At 47.8% G+C, this 22570-nt stretch overlaps 1 protein-coding gene and 1 long non-coding RNA gene across 3 annotated transcripts in view; one reads left to right on the forward strand and one right to left on the reverse strand.

Annotated features, from left to right (window-relative positions):
• The window catches only part of LOC306809855, a 639653-nt gene that overhangs the window by 165881 nt on the left and 451202 nt on the right, over positions 1 to 22570 (reverse strand). The gene's annotated exons all lie outside the window — the stretch shown is intronic.
• Positions 8234 to 22535, forward strand: SALL4 (spalt like transcription factor 4). Of its 2 annotated transcripts, XM_079321485.1 has the most exons (5): positions 8234 to 8281; positions 8568 to 8697; positions 15825 to 18350; positions 18927 to 19234; positions 20361 to 22535. In XM_079321485.1, the coding sequence occupies exons 2-5, from the start codon at positions 8628 to 8630 to the stop codon at positions 20754 to 20756; spliced, it is 3300 nt and encodes a 1099-aa protein (XP_079177611.1). In that variant the 5' UTR covers positions 8234 to 8281; positions 8568 to 8627; the 3' UTR covers positions 20757 to 22535. The 2 variants fall into 2 exon arrangements, with proteins under 2 accessions (XP_079177611.1, XP_079177612.1); XM_079321486.1 differs by lacking the exons at positions 8234 to 8281; positions 8568 to 8697 and adding an exon at positions 12154 to 12239.

The following is a 22570-nucleotide window of genomic DNA, read 5'->3' on the forward strand; positions in this document are numbered from 1 at the left end:
TAAAATTTGTGGCTTCAGACTCCAATAACAACTTGAAAAGGTTTGTAGGAAACAAGTCTGCAAATGTATTTAGTGTATGGAAAATGACTTTCTGAAGAACATACAAGATGTTCTGTTTCACCTAATTCTCTGTATTGATTTCTGTGGCATCATCGTCTTCCTTCCCTTTTTCATCTTTTAATGCATTTCTATTTCTTCCGAACACACAGAACTCCCTGATTCTTTTACAAAACGGAACAAAGAAGTTTTCCTTCCCAATCAGTAATTCTCTTTTCTTTTGTAATTGTAAAAAGAAACTCCTAAAAAATCAATACATTGTTGCCAAGTCCTACACGACCGGGAATGGAGCAAGCTTAGTAAATAAAGGAAATTGCATTTTTTTTCCCTCTCTTTGGTCACCCTTTAGCACAAGCAAGGTGACTGCCAATCTCTTTGGTGCTTCCCACCCCAGCTATATTCCCTTCCCTCCCTGCAAATTTTCAAGTTAATCTCGGAGATGAAAAGAAAAGTTTGAAAAGAATTGTTCTTGGCTGGCTCCTCGGGGTAATCCGAGCCCTCTCAATTAACCAGCACCAAGATAAAGATTGCTGATGCTAAAGATGTCACATAACACCGGGAATTGGAAAGGCTCAGCTGCAGGGAGGTACCTGCTCTGCTGGATCAATAGTTTCAACATTTACCGATATTTGGAGATCGTTTATTCTCTTGATGTGCAAAATTGAGTGAATTTGTGCACCCGAACCTAGAGCAGCTTCTCGTGGAATAATTAAAATGTGTAAGGGACCATTTACAGGTAAGAGCTCAGATTTTTTTGCCATCTGTAAAATCCCCACTTTTGGGGGTTTTGAGGAATTCAGATGTGAGCTGCTTCCAAACCTGAAAAAAGATGTGTTAGCAGCTTGATTTGCACCTGCAATTAAACACACACCCAGGCCAGGCTAATTTACACTGAAACTTAATTGCAAGCATAAATCTTGTGTGTACAAATGACAAATAAATAAAACCTCTCCCAGATACCCGTGGTCTGTTACACAAAGCAGCCAAGAGTCCCATATCTCCTTTTTTTATTCATGGTTACAGGTCTCACTTTGGCCCACAGAATTATTTTAATGCATTTGCCTAAAAATTTCTAGGATGTCAAAAAAATAAATCAGGACCTGGTTTGTCCTGGCACACTTTTAAAAAGGGATGTTGTTAAGAATTAATCAGCAAAAGAGTGTGGGGAAACACGAGTGTGGGGGTTATAATTCATTAATAGATACTAATATATTAATAAGTATTATTATGTATTAATATTATTAATTTAGACACTATTGTATGTTATTAAAAATTATTAAATATTTATTATTTGTTCCAGTGTCCTGTGAAGGTGCTTTGCTGTCTTGAGTTTTGGTGGAGAGAGCCAGGACTGGGTGTTATGAGGAACAGGCCAGGGCACTGTGGTTTGCTGAGACTATTTTTTATTTTCTAAACCATATTTCATGTGTGCTGTGCACAACCACAGCCCAGTTTTGTGAGTGGCAAATTTCTGTGCAGTCCAAAGGAGAAGGAGAAGAAAGGGAACATCCAAAAAAGAGGAAACAGCAGCCCAGGCTGGGTGTTTCCCCTGAAAATACACCTCATAACTTATTTCCATTAAAATTGAGTGTCTGGGGCTTTGGGGAAGCCTGGATAAGGAGGATGAAGGAGGGGAAGATGTGAGCTGAAGGAATTTGGTGCCTGGACCAGGCTGGAGCATCCTCATAGTGCTGGGATCTTCATGGGTTGAACCAGGGCTGGGTATTGGAGGTGGAATTGTAATTTCCTTTGGTTTTGTGGCTGGTCAGTTCAGAAACAGTTACATTTTTGTTTTTCTCCCCAAACTGTATTCTGTTATTGTGATAAAGCTGCTCATGGTGTGACCTACTTAACCAGTGGCTGGAGTGAACTACAGCCACAAACAGGAAAAGATATCATACAAAAAAAGAAAAAAATGAAGTGTTCAGGCTATTGTCCTTGAGGTGCTGCAAGGTGCCAGGCACTGAACCAGCCCCACTGTTCACCCAAGTGCCCCTTTCAAATGGAAACACCTGCAAAAGCCACAAAAAGCAGCAAAAGGAGATTTTGGCTTCAGCTGTGGCTCCATTCCCCACAATAAAACCTGAGGCCTGGCACTCCATACCCAGGACTGTTTCTGGCTTTTAAAGCCTCTTTCAGGCACAGTTTTAGCCTCATCTGTGCCACCAGCACGAGCAAGATTAAAAAGTGGCAAGGTTACCTTGCCTTGCCTTGGATGGACGTCAGGAATCTGATTTAGGGTTTTCACAAGTGAACTCTCTGTTAAAAAACAACTTTCAGGAGTTCCTGGCTGCATCCACACAGGAAACAGCCCCGAGGATTCCCAAAGGTTTGTTGATTTTCAGCTTTCATGCTCCGAAGATGTATTTCCTTTGAAGTGTCTCAAACAGGGTAGTATCCAATTATATTTGTAATCCCAATCTAATTCAATCAGGGACTCCAATTATAGCTGATCTGCCTCTTAATCTAGTTAAAGTCTGTGCAGTAGACTGCACCTTAGCTAACATAACTACATTAAAATTTAAGCTGTTGATCCAGGGATAACCAAGTTACCAGACACAACCAGCTGGGAAGTGGGAGTTGTAATGGAAATGGGTTTGTCCTGCTGGAATCCAAACCCTGACCCAGCTCTCCTTGCAGCCAAATCCCTGCCAGGACTATAATTATGAAGGGCCTAAAAAAATAAAAATAATAAATAAAAATAAAAATAATAAATAAAAATAAAAATAATAAATAAATAAGTAAATAAATAATTTTAAAAGTGCAATGTTACCTTCAGTGGGCTCATTCTGCTGCAGCTCTTCAGCACCTCTGAAAATTCGGACAAAAATCCCTCAGTTCATTTAAAAGAATGGTGTTGGAAATGCCATCAAACCTGGAGATGATGATGCATTGAAATCACAGTTTAATCACAGTTTCTTGAGACATTTATGGCAGGCATAAAGAGTAGAGCACTAAATTTGATCATTTTAGATATTCAAGCCATCATTCCAAGATAACACTTAATAAAAAAACAACAAAAACCCAACTAATCAATTTGTGTCCTTTTTTCTATCAGCTTTTATTTGGATAATTTTGTGTTGATTTCTATCCATAGTTTTAAGTGTTAATGTTTTGGTTTGGGTTTTTTCCTCTTGACTTCCAACCATCACAGTTGAAGACAAGGGATGTTTTAGTTGGTGATAATAATTTTTTTTTAACTAAAAGCTGAATTATTAAAGAGCAGATGGCACTTCCCAAACATGCTCTGAAACTCCCCTAACAGCTGGTTGCCAGTTCTTCACAAAGTGTGGCATGGACCAAATTCAGCCCTATGGAAAGTAGCCAAATTTAGGACTGGGATATAACAGATAAAAGCAATTGGAAAAACTGCTGTAGCAGAAGAAATGGAATGAGGTCTACCACATTAAAAAAAAAAAAAGTTATTAATCATAGTCATAAAAGCAGAAAATGAAAGCTAATTTTACTAAGTAAAAGCCCCTGCTAAGTGGTATTTTGACATCTGAAAATAATTCAGTTTCGATCTTGGTGCTCTGCTGACATGAGCAAGGAAATTGATAATTCTCTCTCGAGTTGCTCTTTCCAGTCATCCCCACAGAGACAATTTTTTCAGGAACACAGACCTGGCACCAAACTCAGGACAGGCAGAGTGTTCCATTTGCCTTTCTTGAGTTGCTTTTTAGGAGAACACACAGTGGAACAACAAATGGATTATGGATCAACACTGCCTGCAATTCCACTGTGGGCATCCAAGACAGGGACACAGGGGAGGTGTCCTCATCTCCTACCTATTGAATTTTCTGCCATCTGATTCCATATTTCACTGTCACATTTAGTTTTTTTGGTATTGCCTGAAAAAAAAAAAAAAAATTCTCATAATCCAATTCCAGACCATGCAGGGAATTCACCACAGGTTATGGCAGCCCTGCAGCACTGCTGGCCCCTGAAAATGGGATAATAATGAGACATTTCCAAGGCTGCATTGCAGCAGAGTGCTAAAAGAAAGGGTTTGTGTACCTTGTCTGGGAGGAAAGGATCTCACAGGATTCCTGTTGCTCTCCCTGAGCTGTCACTGGGCCATGAAATTCACAGCAGGCAAAGCCAAGTTACACCTACCCCTGATCTTGGGGTTATTCAGAAGTGAGTAAGTGTTTGAAATTGAACAAATATTGGAGAGGAGGGGGAATGTTATTCACTTAACAGCCAGGAAATGCATCCTGAAATGCTGCTGTTCTTGGGGAGCACTGGACCCTCATTCTCAGGTTCCATCTGACATCCAGCACAAGATAAAAACACAGTTCAGGCTGGGAGAAATCAGAGCTGATAGAGTTCACTCCTGTGCAGGTGAAACGCTGGGGCATTTTAACAAACACCCAGAGATTTGTTTGTTTACCTGCCTAACCCACATGCCTCTCATTCCTCCTGGCTGGGAGCTCTTTGGTGGGTCTTCCAAAAAGTCACAATTCCTGTGTTATTCCCCTGAGCTTGGACTGAAAGTTTCAAACTTTGGCACAGAGCTTAGTAGAGAACAGGTACCTTGTAATTATATTGGCCTGAAAATACATATAAAAATCAGGAACTTGGCTCAGGTGATAGTCCAGTTGTGTTTGCATGAACAATTCCTACATGGAAAGCACCACAAAAAAAAAAAAAAAAAAAAAAAAAAAACGAAAAAAAAAAACCCCACACCCAACCAAAAAAAAAAAAAAAAAAAAACCAACAAAAAACCAAAAACACCATCAGGTCAAGCAGGGAATTGTTCCCTGAGTCTGGTCAAGGGTTGTTCTCCCTGCTCTGTCCCACCTTGGTGCCTCTGCCTTGCTGTTTGCAGTGTGGGCAAGGTTTGAACTGGAATTCTTGCTTCCAATGTTCACATTAATTCACATCTTTCCCCTCTCTCCAGGTGATGATTGTCACACAATCAGCACAAACTCATGTCTTCAAAACTTCTCTCCTGTGATCAGGTTTGACCAGGAGCTCAGCAGCTGCTAAAAAGGAAGATGGAGGATGAATGGAGGGAAAACATAACTTTTATTTTGCTATACAGGAAAAAAATTCCCCCCATTATCATAGTCATAATGGTATAAAAAGTGTTTAAAAGGAGTCTCCTGGGTTTGGAGTGGGACAATCTAGTCTGGAGGAGTCACTGCCCTGCCAACATTCAATTTAACACCCTTATGAACTGCTGCTAAATTTGAATGTCTGGGTGTCTGCACTCAATCTTGATTAACTGGCCCAACAATGAATGTTAATCACCCTGATTTACATTGCCTGCAGAGCTGTGGTCAACTTCATATCAGCAACCTTGCAGCTCCCTTAACATGTTCCAGCAGGGAACTTCCAGGCAGTGGGGATGAGCCCTGGGGTCTCACTGGGAGCTTTTTCTGGCAGTGGGCTGCAGTCAGGGGCAGGGGAGGAACACTCCAGCCTGAATGTTTTTCCTTTTTGGCTCTAGGAGCTATAAAGATGTAGGTACCACATAGGAAAATACATTTTTAGTTATACAGGATTCTGAATCCATTAAAAAAAGACTTAAGTTTTAAACTTCTGTGTTCTTCTCAGAGGAGACAAGGCAGGATTTCAGACAATGCCCTTCACCTTGGTGGGAGTTAGTTCGTGTGCACAGGGAGATACACACAATATATACATCTTCAGCAAACATCCTGTCAGATTTTAACACGGGTTTTGGAGTGACATTCTGGAGGAGAGGAATTTCCAGGGCTGGGCAGCCACTGGCAAGGGTTTCTGGTGGCAGGAGTTCCACGTGCTGCTGAGGCAGGGCCTTGGAAAAAAAGCTCCTGTTATCACTGCTCCTGGAAATTCGCCTATCAGGGACGATGCCACAGCTCTGTTGGTGGTAGAAGATTGTTCCTCTGGACTTCTCTTAAAAAAATAAATAAAATGTCAAGCCCGAAAAGGAAGCCTGCTATTTTTCAAATCCAGGAGCTGTAATCATGCTAATCCATATGATCGTGCTAAAGCCAAGCAAAATGCCTTTTGCACATGATGTAATCAGCCAGGGCAGCCTATTTATAACCAGCACTGGCTGGGAACACCTTCCCAGAAAAACACAACCAAGCTTTCCCTTGGTCACATTCTTCCTCTTCCTCCCCGTATTTTTCACTTTCTTTGTGCTCTTTTGCCTATTTTTGCTGTCTTCCCAGCCTTAAGCACAGCAACTTTTAAATTTTTATTTTAGAATAGGCTTCCCATGCATTGCATTTTATCTGTGTTTTAGAGCTGTGCTGAGTGAAATCCCAGCCCTGTGAAATCAATACCAAAACTTCTATTGATTTCATATAATATATTCCTTTAAATTCAGTACAAATGCTCCACAGGAGTTGTCTATTTTAAGTATGGATCTACTGTACAGGGCTGCCAGTCTCTCAGCTGGATACACAAACCAGCATGGTTTAATAAATTCATTGGTGTGGCTTGGGAGCTTTCTGTGTAATAACTGAAAGTCTGTTGGTCATACTGAGCATATCAAGTGTAAAAGGAGAGGATTCATCAATGTGAATATCTATCTGAGGATCGATTGGTATCAATCTTGTTTAACAGTCTATTTCCTCAGGACACACTTTGGGAACAAAGAGCATTTCAAACTGTTGGTTAAACAAACAAATATGGAGAAGCTCTTTGGGCAACATGGGGGTGGAGTAAACAGCAGATAAAAATGGTCAGCAATTTCAGATACCTGTTAATCTTTTCCATTTTATATTACTAAATACAGAGTTTCTCTTGATGTAATGTGCCCATTCGAGTACATCAAGAGTGAGGATTTAAAACTATTTTTTTTGCTTGGAAACCAAAATTTCTCCCCTGACCTCCATGTTCAGTAGTTGTCCAAGGAGGAGGGTGACACCTTCTGCTCTGCAAGATTTGTGTTATCCTTAGCTAAATAAAACCCCCTTATGAGACACTGTAAAAACAAAACCAGCCCCCGGGAGGATACAGAAGTAATTAGATCAGGATGCACTGCTTACCTTGATCTACAACATTAAGATATTTTATGCCTGTCCAATCCAGGTACCCCCTCCTCAAGCACCACCAAAATAAAGATAATCCTGACCAGTGGCTGTGCACAAGCAGAAATTTTAGTACAGAGTAAATATTGTAGAGCCCTTGGGGGTTTTGCAGGGTAAAAGTGCCAGTGAAGAACCAGGTGAAATGAGCCCGTGGTGTTGTGCAATGTCCTGTGGCTGCTGAGGTGCCACCGCTTCCTCCCACCTGCTGGCGAGTCAGATTTGGGTTTTCCACTCTGCAGCACCTTTCTGAACCACCCCAGAACCTCGGCTGGATGTTTCTCAGCTCTGCAGCCTCGGTGCACAGGCAGGAAACTGAGGCACAGACCCTGCTGGATGAATGCCATGGCAAGTGACACTGAGTGTGCCTCCAGCTGGACCTGGCTCTCCTGAGCCCTTACCCCTTCCTCCTCTAATTCAACTAAACCGTCTCTTCATTAAAGAAATCTCTCTCCAGTGCTTTCCAGCAAACCACTTCATTTTTCATACAGACCTGGGGTACGTGTGTTGTTCATTAAATAAAAAAATAGATCAAAAAGCCATCACGTGCCCCACAAAGATTTTGCAGTCCACATCTCCACTACATTCACGGATCCTCACATTATTTTATGTGAGATCCATCTGGTTTCAGTGGGGGCGGGAGGGTTTGGGGTGACTCTGCTGTGACCCTCGGGTGTTTTACAGCCCAGTTTAGTGCGGGGCTCAGCTGAGCCGGGTCCTGCAGCCACCTCCAGCCACCCCGACTGTCCCCAAGTGCCACCCAGGGGGAAGATGGAACTCCATGGAACCCAACAGCCGGAAAGGGGAGCAGAATGAAAATTATTCCGCTTTGTATTAACGCAGCCAACTTAGTGTGGGAAAACACTCTCAACGCGCGGGTGCTTCAACTTTTTTCACACGTGCATCACGTTTTTCCTCGCCGGTAAAAAATACTGCGGGCTCAGCTTCGCAGAAAGCGAGACTTTAAAAGTCTTCAAACAGCTGAACCAAACCAGCCTAATTACTTTCCGTCTGCATCCGCTTTTAAAGCCCCTCCAGCCGCCCACGCCACCGCGGGACCCGGGCTCGCCCCTCGCGGCCACCGGTGCGCTCCCCTTGGCCACCTTAGCGAGCCACAAAGGGGACAATGAGCGTTGTCCCGGGCTGCCGCTCGCTTTAGGGGAGAGCGGGGGGGGAAAGCTGTTTAAAGCACGGTACAGGTGAGGCACCAAAGGTGCCGTGGGTGTGCGGGCTGCGGGCGCTGTTTGTTTAGCCGGGAGGTGGCCCGGGGCTCGCAGCCTTTGTCGCCCGCCGGGCGCGGGGAGCGCACGGACTACATGGCCCAGCGTGCCCCGCTGCGCGGATCAATGGGGCTGATTTGAATAATCTGTGAGCCCTTGGACTCAGGCCAATCAGCCGTCAGGGACCCATGATAAATCGCAATGCATTATTGATAATCATAATTACTCTGACATGCGCATTCCGCCCCAAATTTCCCAACTCTAGGAATTTGTTGTGAAGAGGAAAATAATTGCTACTATTGCACGCTCCCGATGCTGGTGCACCATGTCGCGACGGAAGCAGGCGAAGCCCCAGCACATCAACTCCGAGGAGCAGCCCCCAGATGCTGCAAGTGGTGAGCGCGGAGCGGCCGCGGCTGCGGCTGGGCTGATGCGGGGGGCGCTTCCCGGGGGGATTTTTCCACCCTCGTGCTTCACCCCCCGCTCCTTTCCCCCTTCGGGCTCTGCCACGAGCCGACCTTCGTCTCGCCCCATTTTTTTTTTTTTTAATTTTATTTTTTTTTTTGGTGGGGGGCTGAACTCTGCTGCGGGGCTGAGCGAGGCACGGGTTCTGCGGTTTGTTTTTTTTTGGTTTTTTTTTTTTTTTTTGGTTTTTTTGGGGGGGGGGGGGGTTTAATTTTTGTGGGCGGCTGCGGAGCGCAGCGCTCCGTGCCCCGCAATGCCCCGCACGCTGCCCCGCGGCCGCGGAGCCTCCGCCGGGTCCCGCGTGGGGCCGCGGCCGCGTGGGAGGAAAACCCCAAAGGGAATTGGGGGCACGGGGGTGGAGGGGTGGGGGAGCAGAGCGAGAAATTACAGACAACTTCGGAGGGGTAGGAAATGGCTCGGGCTGCGTTTCCTCGGTGTGCTTAGCACTTTGTCGGGAGTTAGATGAGAAATTTTGCGGGGCTTTTTTTAAAAAACAAAAAGTGGAGGAGAAAACCTCCACGCTCGGACTATTTTTGTTGGAGATCACAATCGCCCTGGACCTTTTGTAGCTTGACCTCCAGCCATCTTTGATTTCCGACTTCCTAAAATAACTCCGGTGAGCTAATACGAGGTGTGCGCGAGCGCTTTGTATTTTGGGCAGCGCGGGGGAGACTCGGCCGGCGCGGATCGCTCTCCCCGCTTTTGGGGAGCTCACATTGCTGGGTCGTGCTGCGGGAAAAGGAGAAGAAACCCTCGGCTAAAAGCAGCCGGGAGCTGGTGGGGTGGGCGTGCAGGGGAAGGGGCGCTCGCTGGTGGCCCCCACGGAGCGGGGCTAGCCCGGGGCGAGCGGAGCAGCATCTGCCCCAGCCCCGGGACAAGCCCGCAGTGCCCGTCCCGCCCCGGAATGCGGCGGGAGGAGGGCACGGCCCGGCCCGGCTGCGTTTGTTCGGACTTCTTGTGGTTGTAGTGCCCAAATGTTTCTGTGTGCCCCCCCAAGAACTTTCTTTGGGTTCTCTGCTTGTGTTCGGGACTGGTTTTGTTTCCGTGCCTAGAACGGATCAAAACCCATGCACGACACGGGAGCTGCTTATTCCCAGCCCGCGGGAGGTTCGGGCTATTTAATTTTTTTTTTTTCCTCCTCCCCCTTTCTCTTCTTTGAGTCGAAATGTGCAATTGTTGGGTCCGGTTAATGGTGACTTAAGAAACAGCATGCTGGCCAGAAGGCAATAAATCCCATGTTTAATGCATGACTGTTTTCCTTTGTGCATATGGTTAGGTTGGGGGATGGAGGTGATGTTTCCACATGTAAATCTCTGCCCGCTGCTGGAAAGGCACCTCCGGCCCCGCGCTGAAACAAAAGGGTTAATCACTCCTGATGCGGCCGCTGGGGCGGGGGAGGCGTGCGGGAGGGAGGGAGGGAGGATCGCTCCACACCGCGCTCTCCGGGGCAATGGCCAGCTGCTTTTTTTGTTATTGTTGTTCGGGGTTTTTTGGGGTTTTTTTTTTTTTTTTTCGCCCTCCCGTTCTCGATTTTTAACAACCAAACCCTGGATGAAATCCCTCCGGGAGCGCTCAGCGGCCGCTCCCGGGGAAGCCGTGGGGATCCTGCTGCCCGTGGGGTGCTGTGGGTTTTGGGGGGGGTCGGGGCACTGAGCCCCGTCCTGCGGGATCTCCGCTCTCCGAAATTGAACCCGGAGCTGCGGCTCGGACCGCCCGCCAATCTCCCAAATAGTCTTGATATTCCAACTCCAGGTGTGCCCGTAAATAATAAGTGATGAAGCTGCATAACAAAGTCGAAATTCCTCAGGGATTTGTCTGGGGCATTAGCGAGGATATACACATAATGTAATAATAAAATCAAGCCCTTATCTCCTTTTTTGCAAGTATTCCTTTTTTTTTTTTTTTTTTCGCAAAGCGATTTGGGACCCACCTCTGTGAACAATGCAGCGGGTTAAAGTGTCCCGCGAACCTGGGGATCCATTAACAGGTCAAAAAATCAGCAGGTGGTCACAGGGGAATAATGGTACATACTGAAAATTAGCATTTCCACAAAGGGCTTGAAAATGTCTATTGTGCTGGATTGCTGCCATTAAAAATCGGATTCATTCGTAAAAATACAGTATCAAACTGCAACTTTTTTTTTTTATCAGGGTAAAATTAGCGTAGCTTTGCTTCATTTATATCTCCGATTCGTGCGCTGAGCTCTGTAGAACTGGAGAGGTATGTTGGAAAAGGAAAGGCGGAAAAAGGAAAGCCCAAGTTTTGTGTGATTTATCTTGGGTTTGATTCCGCTTGCCCGACGCTGCTGTCGGGACTGGCCGGTCCGGCCCGGGGTGCGGGAGCATCCCCGCCGTGCCCGGGGTGCTGCGGCCCTGGGAAGGGGGAGAGGATGCCGGGGGGATCGGGGGGCTTGTTTTTCCTTTTTACGCAAGTGAAACTTTATATTCATAGCGGGGATGGAGCCCTTTCGGGCTGGGCGGCAGGGTGACGTTTTGACAGAGCTGCTGCTCTAACCTTTGCCTCCTCCTGCTTGCTGTGGGTGGTAAGTTGATGTCAGGCTCACAATTAGGACTCTGATGCAGTTGACCTTGGCAGCGGGGTTTGTGCCGTTTAGCTCGCTCTTAAACACCGTGCGGGTGTTAAGCGTGGTCCGGGGCAGGTAGGGCTGCGCTGGCAGCCGCAGATGGGATGCGGGGATGCAGGTGGGTGGCGGTGGCCCCGCCCGGGGTGGCGGTGGCCCGCAGCGTGGGCCGTGAGTGCCCTCCACCGACCGGCCCCGGCAGCTCCGGGCGGCGAGCGCCGCTCCCCGGGGCTCCGAGCCCCCTTTCACCGGGGGGAGAGAGTTCCGAGCCCCCTTTGCCCCGTGGGGGAATCCTGAGCCCCTTGCCCTGGAGGAGGAGGGTTCCGAGCTCCTTTCCCCGGTGGGGAGGTTCCTTGCCCGGGGGGTGATTTGGGTTCCAAACCCCTTTTCCGGGGGGGGCGAGGTTCTGAGCCTGAGCCCCGAAGGGGTGTTCCTTGCCCGGGGAGTGATTGGGGTTCCGAGCCCCTTTTTCCCCGTGGGGGAATCCTGAACCCCTTTTCTCCGGAGGAGGAGGAGGGTTCCGAGCCCTTTCCCCAGTGGTGGGATTCCTTCTCCGGGGGGGATTTGGGTTCCGAGCCCCTCCAGGGCCGGGCTGTGCCCTCGGGTATCATCTCCTCGGGTCCCTGCTTTCCCCCCCGACTTTCTGCGCTTATTTCCTTCTTCACAAGGGCTTATTCTCTCTGGTTTGTTCTGTGTCCGGCTGAATATCTCGCTCGAAGTTGCGAGTAGGCCAAAGGGTGGATTAGTAAGTAGTTAATAAAATAATTAAAGCCTTGAGAGAGAGGCTGTTGTAAGCACGTGAATGCTGAGTGTGGTTGTAACGCGTCCGGGGTACAAAAACGCGGCTGGTGAGCTCAGCGTGGAAAGCATCAAGGCCTTTGGAATATCTCTGTAAGTTGTCAGTCGTGCGTTTTACTTACGAAAGTGATTTTTTGTCCTAGTTAAAACGCCTTAAATGGTGTTCGAGGGGGGGAGGAGGGCGGTTTGGGGCAGCTGAGAGTTTTTGGGGAGTCCTGGCTTTGCACTGGGAGCAGGAGAAAAGCACCGGGGAGCGCGACCGGAGAGCGACAGCGAGTTCATGGCACAGGGTCCGTGTCGAGGAGTGCAGGGCTGGTCATCAATCCTCCAAGAGTTCATCTAAACCGGGATAGTGCCTGGTTTGGTTAACCCGAAAGTAAAGTAGTTGGTCAAGTGTAGGCTGTGAGGAAAGTAAGCTTGCCAAAGGTATTAAAACTCCTGAATAAAAAAAAGTGGGTGGGAAAACTTGAGTTTTGTTTCGTTCCTGTTCAGATGAAATAAAGTTGAGGGAAAAAGTCACTAATGGCTTAGATGATTGATAGGCCAGCAGCATCCCCTTGAAATCACATCAAACCAGATTGGCTTCACTTCTTTTTACTGTTTTCCTTTAAAAAAAAAAAACTTTGAGCGGTGTGGATTTTATCAGCCTTCCTTGTCGATGACTGCCTTGTCCTACACAATAGTGGATTTTATCCATCCATTTGCCAGTGATTCAATCTAACCCCCCTGCTGGGTTTACTGCATTCTTCTAACTTATTGGATAACGAGATGCTGAGAGATAACATTCCTGAAATTCGGGGGTGGGGAGATAAAAAAAAAAAACCACAGTAGAAGTCCTATCCCTAGGAAGCCTTGGGAGAGGGTTAAGTGAAGTGCAGCAGGGATGTTGTGGCAGGGAAACTTTGGTGCAGTCGGTGGCAGAGCTGCCCCCTTGGCATGGGAAGCCGAGTTCAGGTTTTATTTAATTCGGTGCCCACTGCTGGGCTGGGCTGCTCTGATTGCTGCACTTGGGCTGGTGGTTCCACATCACCATGATTTTCACAGAATCTGATTTTTTTTTTTTTTTTTTTTTTTTTAAAAAAACAGTCAATTGCTCCTTTGTTATCCCAGCTACTGTAAAATAACCCAGTGTCCTACTTGTGTAGTTATCTAAAAACCTTTCTTTAAGGTGAAAGGGAGGATAGTGCATAACTTCCCTATTTGTGGTGCAGCAAGTTCCGAATTCAATTTATTCAGAGTCCTAAACTAATGCTTTACATTCAGAAAAATGAAAATACGTGACAGGGCAGAGCTGCCAACCTCTGCCCTGCTGCCCAGCACAGGGACCTTCACTTTGCTGGAGTTCCTTTCTCTGAGATGGCAACTGCTGCTCAGAACCAGAAAAGCGAACAGAGTTCCTCAGAATTATGAAAATGAGGAGTGTGGGCTGTGCTGGAGATGGAGAAAGGGGCACTGAATTTTGTGTGATCTTATCAGCACAGAAGTAGAAAAATAAGAAGTATTATCAAGGGAAAGGAGATAAATGATGGGATGCTTTGAAGCAGTTAAAGTTGGAGGACTTGTCTGGACATTATCCTGGAATATCTCCTTGGGGGTGGGCAACAGTGTTTGGTGCAGACATTCCTGTGCCACTGAAAAAAGTAAAAGCTAAGGTTATTTTTTAATATTTTGTGATATGGGAACAGTGTTGTTCCACCTGGGAGATGGGACTGGGAAAGCCCCAAACACTTAAAGGTTTGGAAAAGAGATTTTCATGTTTTAGTGTATTCTATGAAATAGAAAAGTAGTCAGAGACCTCTCAAGTCAGTGTAATTCTTTCAGGCCAGTAGTTCTGGAAGTTTGTTGGTTTTTTTTAACCCAGGTACCTTCTTTCCAATAATATCTGTCTGCTCAGACTCTTGCAAAACAAGTTTAAAATAATCTATTCTTGATCCTGGTTGACTCTGACCAAGTCCTGAATTGTGTAGTAGCTGTATTTGCCTGCAGGCTGGACTCCTCTGTGTGTTTCTGGAGTTAAATTAGCTCTAGAGACATCACTTTAATGATATTTGGAATAGGAAATGCGTGCTGCTGTTCTTGTTTCTTTCACTTAGAGGAGTTGTTTGGGCTGAGGGGGAAGTGTTTAATTCTCCCTGTTTAGATACAAGGCATCCCAACATTTTTGATCATAGCTGTGCTGAGAGCTCCTGTCCTCCCCGTTCAAGGACTTGTGCAGGTTTGGATTTATTGCTCTGCAGATCATAGCAGAGCAGGCTCTGATACTGGCAAATTTTTATAATTGATGAAATGTTTATTTTTGAAAGTAAACTTGCACACACACTTCATGTCACACAACATTAAACAGTTGAAGTTTGGGGGATGCACACAGTGCTCTTGCTGGGGTAAAAAGTGACCAGGTTTGCAGTATCCTCCCTCAGAGCAGTTTTACACCCCTCAAACACTGTGATATTTGTCACCTGGTTCCCCTCTGGGGCTGGTGGGATGGGGGCACATCCCAGGAACCCACCAGACCAGGTGAAGCCATTGCTCCCCCAGAACTGGAGCAGTTACAGCTCCAGGATGTTCCAGCTGGTGGGGTTGGGATCCTGCTGGAGCCTTTCCCTCTCCCTGGCTAATTTTCCCTCCTGCCCTGAGCTCTGCCCCGCCTCAAACAGGCCCTGACTTTGTTGTTTGAAGGATGGTAAGGTTGAGCAAAAACATCCTGTTTTGGTTATTTCTCTTAACCTCTTCCAGTTCACATATTTCCCCGATTTTTTTTTTAATTTTTTTTTTTTTTTTTTTTTGTTTTTGGCCACATACAAATTCTGCTCAGTCTGAGCTGTGGGGTGCTGGTGCTGGAAGGGCAGGAGTGAAGTTGGAGCCCAGTTTGGATTTCCCTGTCCCTTCCCAAGGTGGGTGAGTGGTGGTGCAGCTGAGCCAGGCCTCCTGCAAAGATCGGAAATGCCTCGGTGTATTTTTGCAGGCAGAACTCGTTACTTGTATTGTGTTTAATATCAATGGAGGCTCATACCGGAGCCACATTTGGAACTTTAATCATGTCTTTGCTACTGTGTCTATGTGGAGATTATACTGGGGTGTGTTTACTTTTGAAGGATTTGAGAGGTGATATGGGGCCTTGCTGCTTTTTTTTTTTTTTTTTTTTTTTTTTTGTGAGCCCTCCTGGATTGTAATTACTTTCATAATGGCAGAGTGAAAGTCGTTTAGATTGGTACAGTAAAAATTGCTCAGAATTCTTGTGTTAACGACCTTTTATGAATTTTTGAGTGATGGCTAATAAAGAATTAGAGCCTGGAGTGCAAACAGCAAATAATTTGTGTGATGTTTTGCTCAGTGCTTTGATGCTTTCTCTGTCCTTGTTTTCCTTTTAAGCTGTGCTGCCTTGCAGTACTCTTCCAGGGGTGTTTTACCTGTGTAAAGGGATTTGGGATAAATCTCTTTTCATTGGGCATTGTGAGAGTCCTATTATGTCTTTTCTTGTAAACTGAACTGAAATGCAGATTTGTTTGGGGTTGTGAAGGAATTGGCATCAAAACAAAGAGCAGAACTTCAAGTTGATCTGCAAACTTGATTCCAGTGTCTTGTATCTTTAATTTGTGATTCAGGTGGGGTCAGTGATATTAAGAGTGAGTGCTTGGTCTAAATCTAGCAATTAACAATGTGACTTTCTTTTATTTTAAGGGAGTCCACAAGACGTCCCAGGTGATAGAGATGGTGAAATGAGTTCCAAAAGGTGCCGCACGGAGGAAACCAAAATCTGCGAGAAATGCTGTGCAGAATTCTTTGTTCTGTCCGAATTCCTTGAGCATAAGAAAAATTGCACTAAAAATCCTCCTGTTCTAATCATGAATGACAGTGAGGGGACAGTGACCCCTGAGAGCTTCCCCGAGGCTTCTCTGGGGCCCTTCCCGAGCGAGCGCGTGGACGGCAGGGCACGCAAGGACCTTCAGGGCAAGGGCTGCGCGCCCTCTGTGGAAAAGAGAGAGGGAAAAATGGATGCTGAACCCGTGGGAGGAATGTACCTCAAGATAGAACCGCCCCTGAGTGCTGCAGCTCCCGGCCTGAGCTATCTCCCCAAAGCCAAAGTACCCAACACTAACGTGACCCTGCAGACCATCCGCGGCACCAAAGTGGCCGTGAACCAGCGCGCGTCCGACGCCATCTCCTCGCCGGCGGCCGGGTTCAACGCCATCCCCATGATCCTGGAGCAGCTGGTGTGCCTGCAGCAGCAGCAGCTGCAGCAGATCCAGCTGACGGAGCAGATCCGCATCCAGATCGCCATGATGGCTCCCCACGCCCTGCACCCCTCCCTGGCGGCCGCTGCCGACCCGCTCAAGGCCCTGGGCGCCCACATGAGCCAGCAGCTCTCGGCCGCCGTGGCGCTGATCGGCCAGAAGGCCGGCAGCCAGAGCCTATCCCTGGAATCCTTGAAGCAAGGGAAACTACCTCATTCCAACACTGGCATGGCAGCCGCCAGCTCGCTGGCTGCTGGGCTCTCCTCCTCCTTCCCCCTGAAGCCGGACGGCAGCCGAGGCCTGCCCGGCTCCATCGCTCAGTTCCCAAATCCTTTGCTACCTCAGTCCTCCGGCTCGGTCATCTTCCAGAACCCGCTGTCGGTCTCGTCAGTGATGGATCCCTCCAAGAAGGGGAAGGGGAAACCCCCCAACATCAGCGTGTCCGAAAGCAAGCCGAGCGCAGAGGAGCCCTTCTTCAAACACAAGTGTAAGTTCTGTGGGAAGGTCTTTGGCAACGACAGTGCCCTGCAGATCCACCTCCGCTCCCACACCGGGGAGCGACCCTATAAATGCAACATCTGTGGGAACCGCTTCACCACCAAAGGAAACCTCAAAGTGCATTTTCAGCGTCACAAAGACAAGTACCCCCACATAAAGATGAATCCTTACCCAGTTCCTGAGCACCTGGACAATGTTCCTACCAGCACTGGAATCCCCTACGGGATGTCTGTGCCACTGGATGAGTCCAACCTGCTTGTGGACAGCAAACCTCTCCTAACAACTCTGCCTACCTCTGCGGCCAGCGGCGCACCTCAGAGCATCTCCAGCCTGGCAGGCATCAAGGAGCCTCTGCCTGGCACCTTCTCAGGTGAGCTGCAGTCCAGGCCCTCTCCCGAAAGCGAGGGTGGCTCCTCCTCCTCCGGGGCCATCGGTCACGAGTCGGGAGCGGAGCAGAGCCTGAGCTCACCACAGGCTGCCGGCAGCGTGAGCATCTTCCACGTAAGTGGGTCAAACGAGCAAGGCTCGGAGACATCAAAGCTCCAGCAGCTGGTTGAAAACATCGACAAATCCACTGCAGACCCCAACGAGTGCCTGATCTGTCACAGAGTGCTGAGCTGCCAGAGCTCGCTCAAAATGCATTACCGCACCCACACCGGGGAGAGGCCGTTCAAGTGCAAGATCTGCGGCCGCGCCTTCTCCACTAAAGGGAACCTCAAAACTCACTACGGCGTCCACCGGGCCAACACCCCCCTGAAGATGCAGCACTCGTGCCCGATCTGCCAGAAGAAGTTCACGAACGCCGTGGTGCTGCAGCAGCACATCCGCATGCACATGGGCGGGCAGATCCCCAACACGCCGCTGCCGGAGCCGCCCTGCGACGGCGCCGAGCCCGAGCCCGCCCTGCCCGAGAAGAACGGCGACCTCGGGCGCCCGGAGGAGATGGTGGAAAGCATCGACATGATGGAGGATGAGCTGGACTCTCAGGACGGCGCCAGGAGCTCTTCCAAACCTCCCACTCCGTTCGACGCGCAGTCGGAGTCGCCCGCGGCCGCCGCCTTCCCCGGGGCGCCGGAGAGCCAGGTGAAGATGGGCGCCTCCTCCCTGGCGCTGCAGCGGCAGAGCAGCCTGAAATCCAGCGACGCCGGCTCGGCGGAGAGCGACGGGCTGACCAACGACTCGGCCTCGCCGGCGGGAGACGCCGACTACCAGAACGGGCGCAGCCCCGCCGCCTCCGAGGCCGCGTCCCTGCAGGCGCCGTCCCCCGCCAACAGCCAGGCCGAGAGCGTGCGCTCCAGGTCCCCTGCCTGCTGCAGCCTGGAGGAGCCGGGCGCGGGGAGCAGGTCAGAGGGCCCCGAGAACGCTCCTGCGGAGGTGGAAGGGGTTGTCGGAGCTCTGGATTTAACCTACGGCAATATCGGTCGGAAGGTCATTAAAGAGGAGCCTGGGCTCCACTTTGCAAATGGGGAGTATGGTGAGTAGTAAAGTGCTGGCAGGGATTTGGGGTGGGGCAGTAGGAAATCAATCCTAAAAGGACCAACAGGAAACAAAACTTCCTCGGCTCTCCCCTCTTCCTACACCTCTCTTTGGGTGAGGGCATAGGCCCTGTAAAGTTTTCCTAACTAAGTCAGACTCAAAATTCAAAGGTTTGGGTTCTCTCATCTCCTTAAAATTACTGTAGACCGTGCCCTTGCTGTGTTTCACGGGCTCACTTGATACCTCCTTATAGCTCTTTAAAATTAAAAGTTGTGCTTTAAGGGAAAATTTAAATTTGTGTTTCAAGGGAAAAATTCTTATCCCAAGAGTGTGACATGGAAACCCTGAAACAGTTTATGGGGTTTTCAGGCTCTTCAGCATTAAGATTAAGGCAGATCTAAATTTGACCTGAGACTTTTTATCTCGTAAGCTCACCAACAAACCCAGGGATGAGCTGCTTTGTTTTGGGGTCTGCTAGGAGGAGTGGTGGGCTCTGCAGGTGTGCTCTCCAGGCAGGGCCTGGCCTCTGATCCAGCGCTGGGCTGGGATCAGCATCAGCTGTGCTTTTTGGCAGGTCGCAGCAGTGTTGCAGCCGCCTTCGTCAGAGCCCCGCCAGCCCTGATCAAGATGGAGCTGCCCAGCGATCGTCCCCTCAGCACTGGCCACTTCATTGGCCCCCCAGCCCTGTCCCCCGGGGTCACCCCCCTGCTGGTGCCACGGCCCAAGTTCTGCCGTCCTGCCAAACAGCACATCTGCACTACCTGTGGCAAGAACTTCTCCTCGGCCAGCGCCCTGCAGATCCACGAGCGCACCCACACCGGGGAGAAGCCCTTTGCCTGCACCATCTGTGGGAGAGCCTTCACCACCAAAGGAAACCTCAAGGTGGGTCCTGTTGTCATCTCCTTTGTCTCTGAAACTGACACTAGAGGTGGATGTTCCTAGTATTTGGCCTGCCTTGGAGGCAGCACTGATTTTGTTTTAGTTCTTCCAGTACTTACTCTCGACTCTTGTCTCCTTCCTGAGTTTTTCCACACAGTTTGTGAGTTACTGAAATCACCCTTAGGTCTTTGCTGCTGTCCTTGACTTCCCTTTTGGGATGGAAGGCAAGGCTTAGCCCTAACTAAGCAGATTGCTTTCCTTTTTAATTTGGATTTGGATGTGTCAAGACATAAGCATTTCATAGATGGCTACAAAATGCTGCATGCTGAGCAAGTGCATTACACTGCACTGCTTGGAATTTTGTGAGATGAGGAGGGATAAACTGGGATAATCCTGAGATGGCACAAAGTGCTTGGGGATTGTGTCTAAGCACACACTGAAGAAGTGCTGTGAGTCTGTCCTTTTGCCAGATGAATCCATTTGCCCTGTGAGGGACTTGGCTCCTTCACTTGCACAGAGGCTTCTTCCTCCCTGTGAGAACCTCTTCAGTTCTCTTACATAAATGCTGATGGGGAGAGAAAAATCCTCTGCAGTGTGTGAGCAGCACCTTGCTGGAAGCACCAGCAGAATGTGGTGTGGAAGATTTCAGCTTAAATGATCCTCTCTGCCAAATTAATCGTGGGTTTTTTTGCATTACCCAGTGTTTTTTTTTTCAGTATGGTCTGTTTGCAGCAGATAATGTGGCTTCTTTTTTTGGGGGAGAGAGGGTGTCTTTGCCAACACCACTTATTCCTAGTGTCAAACACAGTCCTCCCAGCCCTCCAGCATCCAACTCCAGAGAGCCACGCTGATGGCAGGCAGTGGAATGACTGTGTCTTACACATGCCAGGAAGGGAACTCTGACAAGAACCACCCAGCTTAAATGTTCACCTGAATACAAACGTAGCAAGCCTGACTTCTTTGGGCAAAGCAGGGGCAGGATCTGGGTTAAGCAGGGGCAGGATCTGGGTTAAGTGGGGCAGGATTTGGACTAAGCAAAGCAGAATTTGAGCTAAGCCAAGCAGAACTTGGGTCCAGCACGAAGGAGCTGCAGCATTAACGATTCCCTTTGCTCCCCCCTCTCCATCAGGTGCACGTGGGAACCCACATGTGGAACAACTCGGCCAGGCGTGGCAGGAGGCTGTCCATGGACACCCCCATGGCCCTGCTGGGCAGTGACCCCAAGAAGGTGTCAGAGATGTTCCCCAAGGAGGTGCCTGCGGTGAGCCTGGAGCCGGCCGTGTGGAGCCAGTACGCAGCTGTGCTCAGCAATGGGCTGGCTGTGAAAAACAACGAGATCTCGGTGATCCAGAGCGGGACCCTGCCCGGGGCAGCCCCCCTGAACTCTGCCCCAGCCCCCAAGGGGGACTCAGCCCAGCCTGGCCCTGCCCCTGACACGGAGAAAGCTGCTGGTGCTGCTGCAGACAGTGTGCCAAAACACCAGTTCCCCCTCTTCCTGGAGGAGAACAAAATCGCCGTCAGCTGAAGACTCTGACCTACACAAAGAACAAATATATATAGACACAAACCTATATTTTTAAGAGATTTCCACTTCGGCCTCCTATTTTCCTATTGACGTGCAAATGATTTTATGGTTGTCTTTGTAAGAGTTGCCCAGAGTACAATCATGATATTGCTTTGCAAATAGTAATTAATAAAGAATAGGATTTCCTTCTATTTGGAAAGATGCGGGTCTTGCAAAGTAGTTCTTGCGTGTGACTTTAATGTGTACAAGCCTTACAGAAGTTTCTGCAACTTGAAATTCCAAAGGTTAGAATATTTACCTCTTTGTTTAGAGTGCTAATGGGGGTTTGGAAGAGAGTGGAAACAACCTACTGTTGATGGAAAAGCTTCTATTTACTGATGAGAAATGGAAACTATTAATGCGGGTAAATACCTTAGAATGTCTGCCACCCTCTTAAGAGTTTTTCTGTTTGGATTTTTGGCTCTGCGTGGTTTCTGAATGTACTTTTTCTTTATAATGGCTATAAAATGACAGATTTTTTTTTGTTGATTTTTTTTTTTTGTTTTTTGTTTTTTTTATTCTTCTGGGTTTTTTGCCTCAGAAATTCTATGAAAAGCAAGTTGCTGTTTTTCCTTTAGTCATTGCTCCTAAGTAATGAATTCTTTGTTTGTTGATTGCTGCTTATTTAATACTACTACTTACTAGGACAGTCCTTCAAGTATAGTGCCAAAATTCCTGCTTCCAAAGATGTGCAGTTTTTCCTAGATGTTTTATTTCAATACAGGAGCCCCAAACAAGCATGGGTGGGTATGTATATACTTTTTTTTGTTGTTGTTGTTTTGTTTCCTCTTGAAAGGGAAGACTTGCCTTGGGAAGTCAGGTCGAAAAGCTCTGCAAGGAATCTCAGGTGACTGTTGCAATCTGCCATGGGAACTGGTTTCCTTAGCAAGAGACTTTTTGTTTTTATTTTTTTATTTTTTGTTTGGGTAATTTAGGAGATCAGTCTGTGTAAACCTGTATTTAAATATGAAGTATTCATGCTTAGGTTAAATGTTTTGTGGGTTTTTGGATGGCATTCCTATTCTGGTCATTAAGGTTTTTTTGGTGGTCTGTGAGCTTGCATTCCACCAAAATTTAATTAATGATCCATGTGTGTTGTATGAAGGTTGCTGGGATAGTCATCTGGATTCTAAGTTATCTACCTCATTTTTTCCTTTTGTAGTTGTAGTGTCTATTTTTTCTAATAATGACCACTGTAATGACTGAGATTCGAGCAGATGCTTCCATGCACTATGTGAAACCAAAACCTGATGTATTATTGTGGAAGCACCTGAGGAGTTGCTGGACTGACCTTTCACTATTCCTTGAACTCCTGCTGGAACTGGATGTGTAGTGGGATCTGAACCAGGCTGCAAAGGGAGCATTTGGTGTGGAAGGACTGGAGGAGGGAAAGAAACCTGGCTGGTGACTGCAGGAAATCCTCAAGTCCAATCTCTGCTGTGGAAGGCCCCAAAAATGCAGATTACCAAAAGTTTGTGTGATGTTGTTGCACCTGAATCTTGCTTATATGATCTCTGTATGCCGAGTTGTGCCTTTCCTGCTGGACTTGTGGGTAAGAACATACCAGTACCTGTTTACACTGTCAAATGGATATTGTTACGTAGATCACACAAAAGGCATCCCAATTGTCACGTTTCTACATTGTGAATGTATGACTTCTAAGAATTCTGTAGTTTTTGAGTACCTACTGATGCATTTCTGTTGACATTTTTGAGAATAAATTTTGGGATGGCTTTTTCACACTTGGTGCCTAATGTTTTTCTGGCAAAAAGCTT

The sequence above is a fragment of the Erithacus rubecula genome (assembly GCF_903797595.1).
Source record: "Erithacus rubecula genome assembly, chromosome: 18".
In the NCBI taxonomy this organism is placed as follows: Eukaryota; Metazoa; Chordata; class Aves; order Passeriformes; family Muscicapidae; genus Erithacus; species Erithacus rubecula.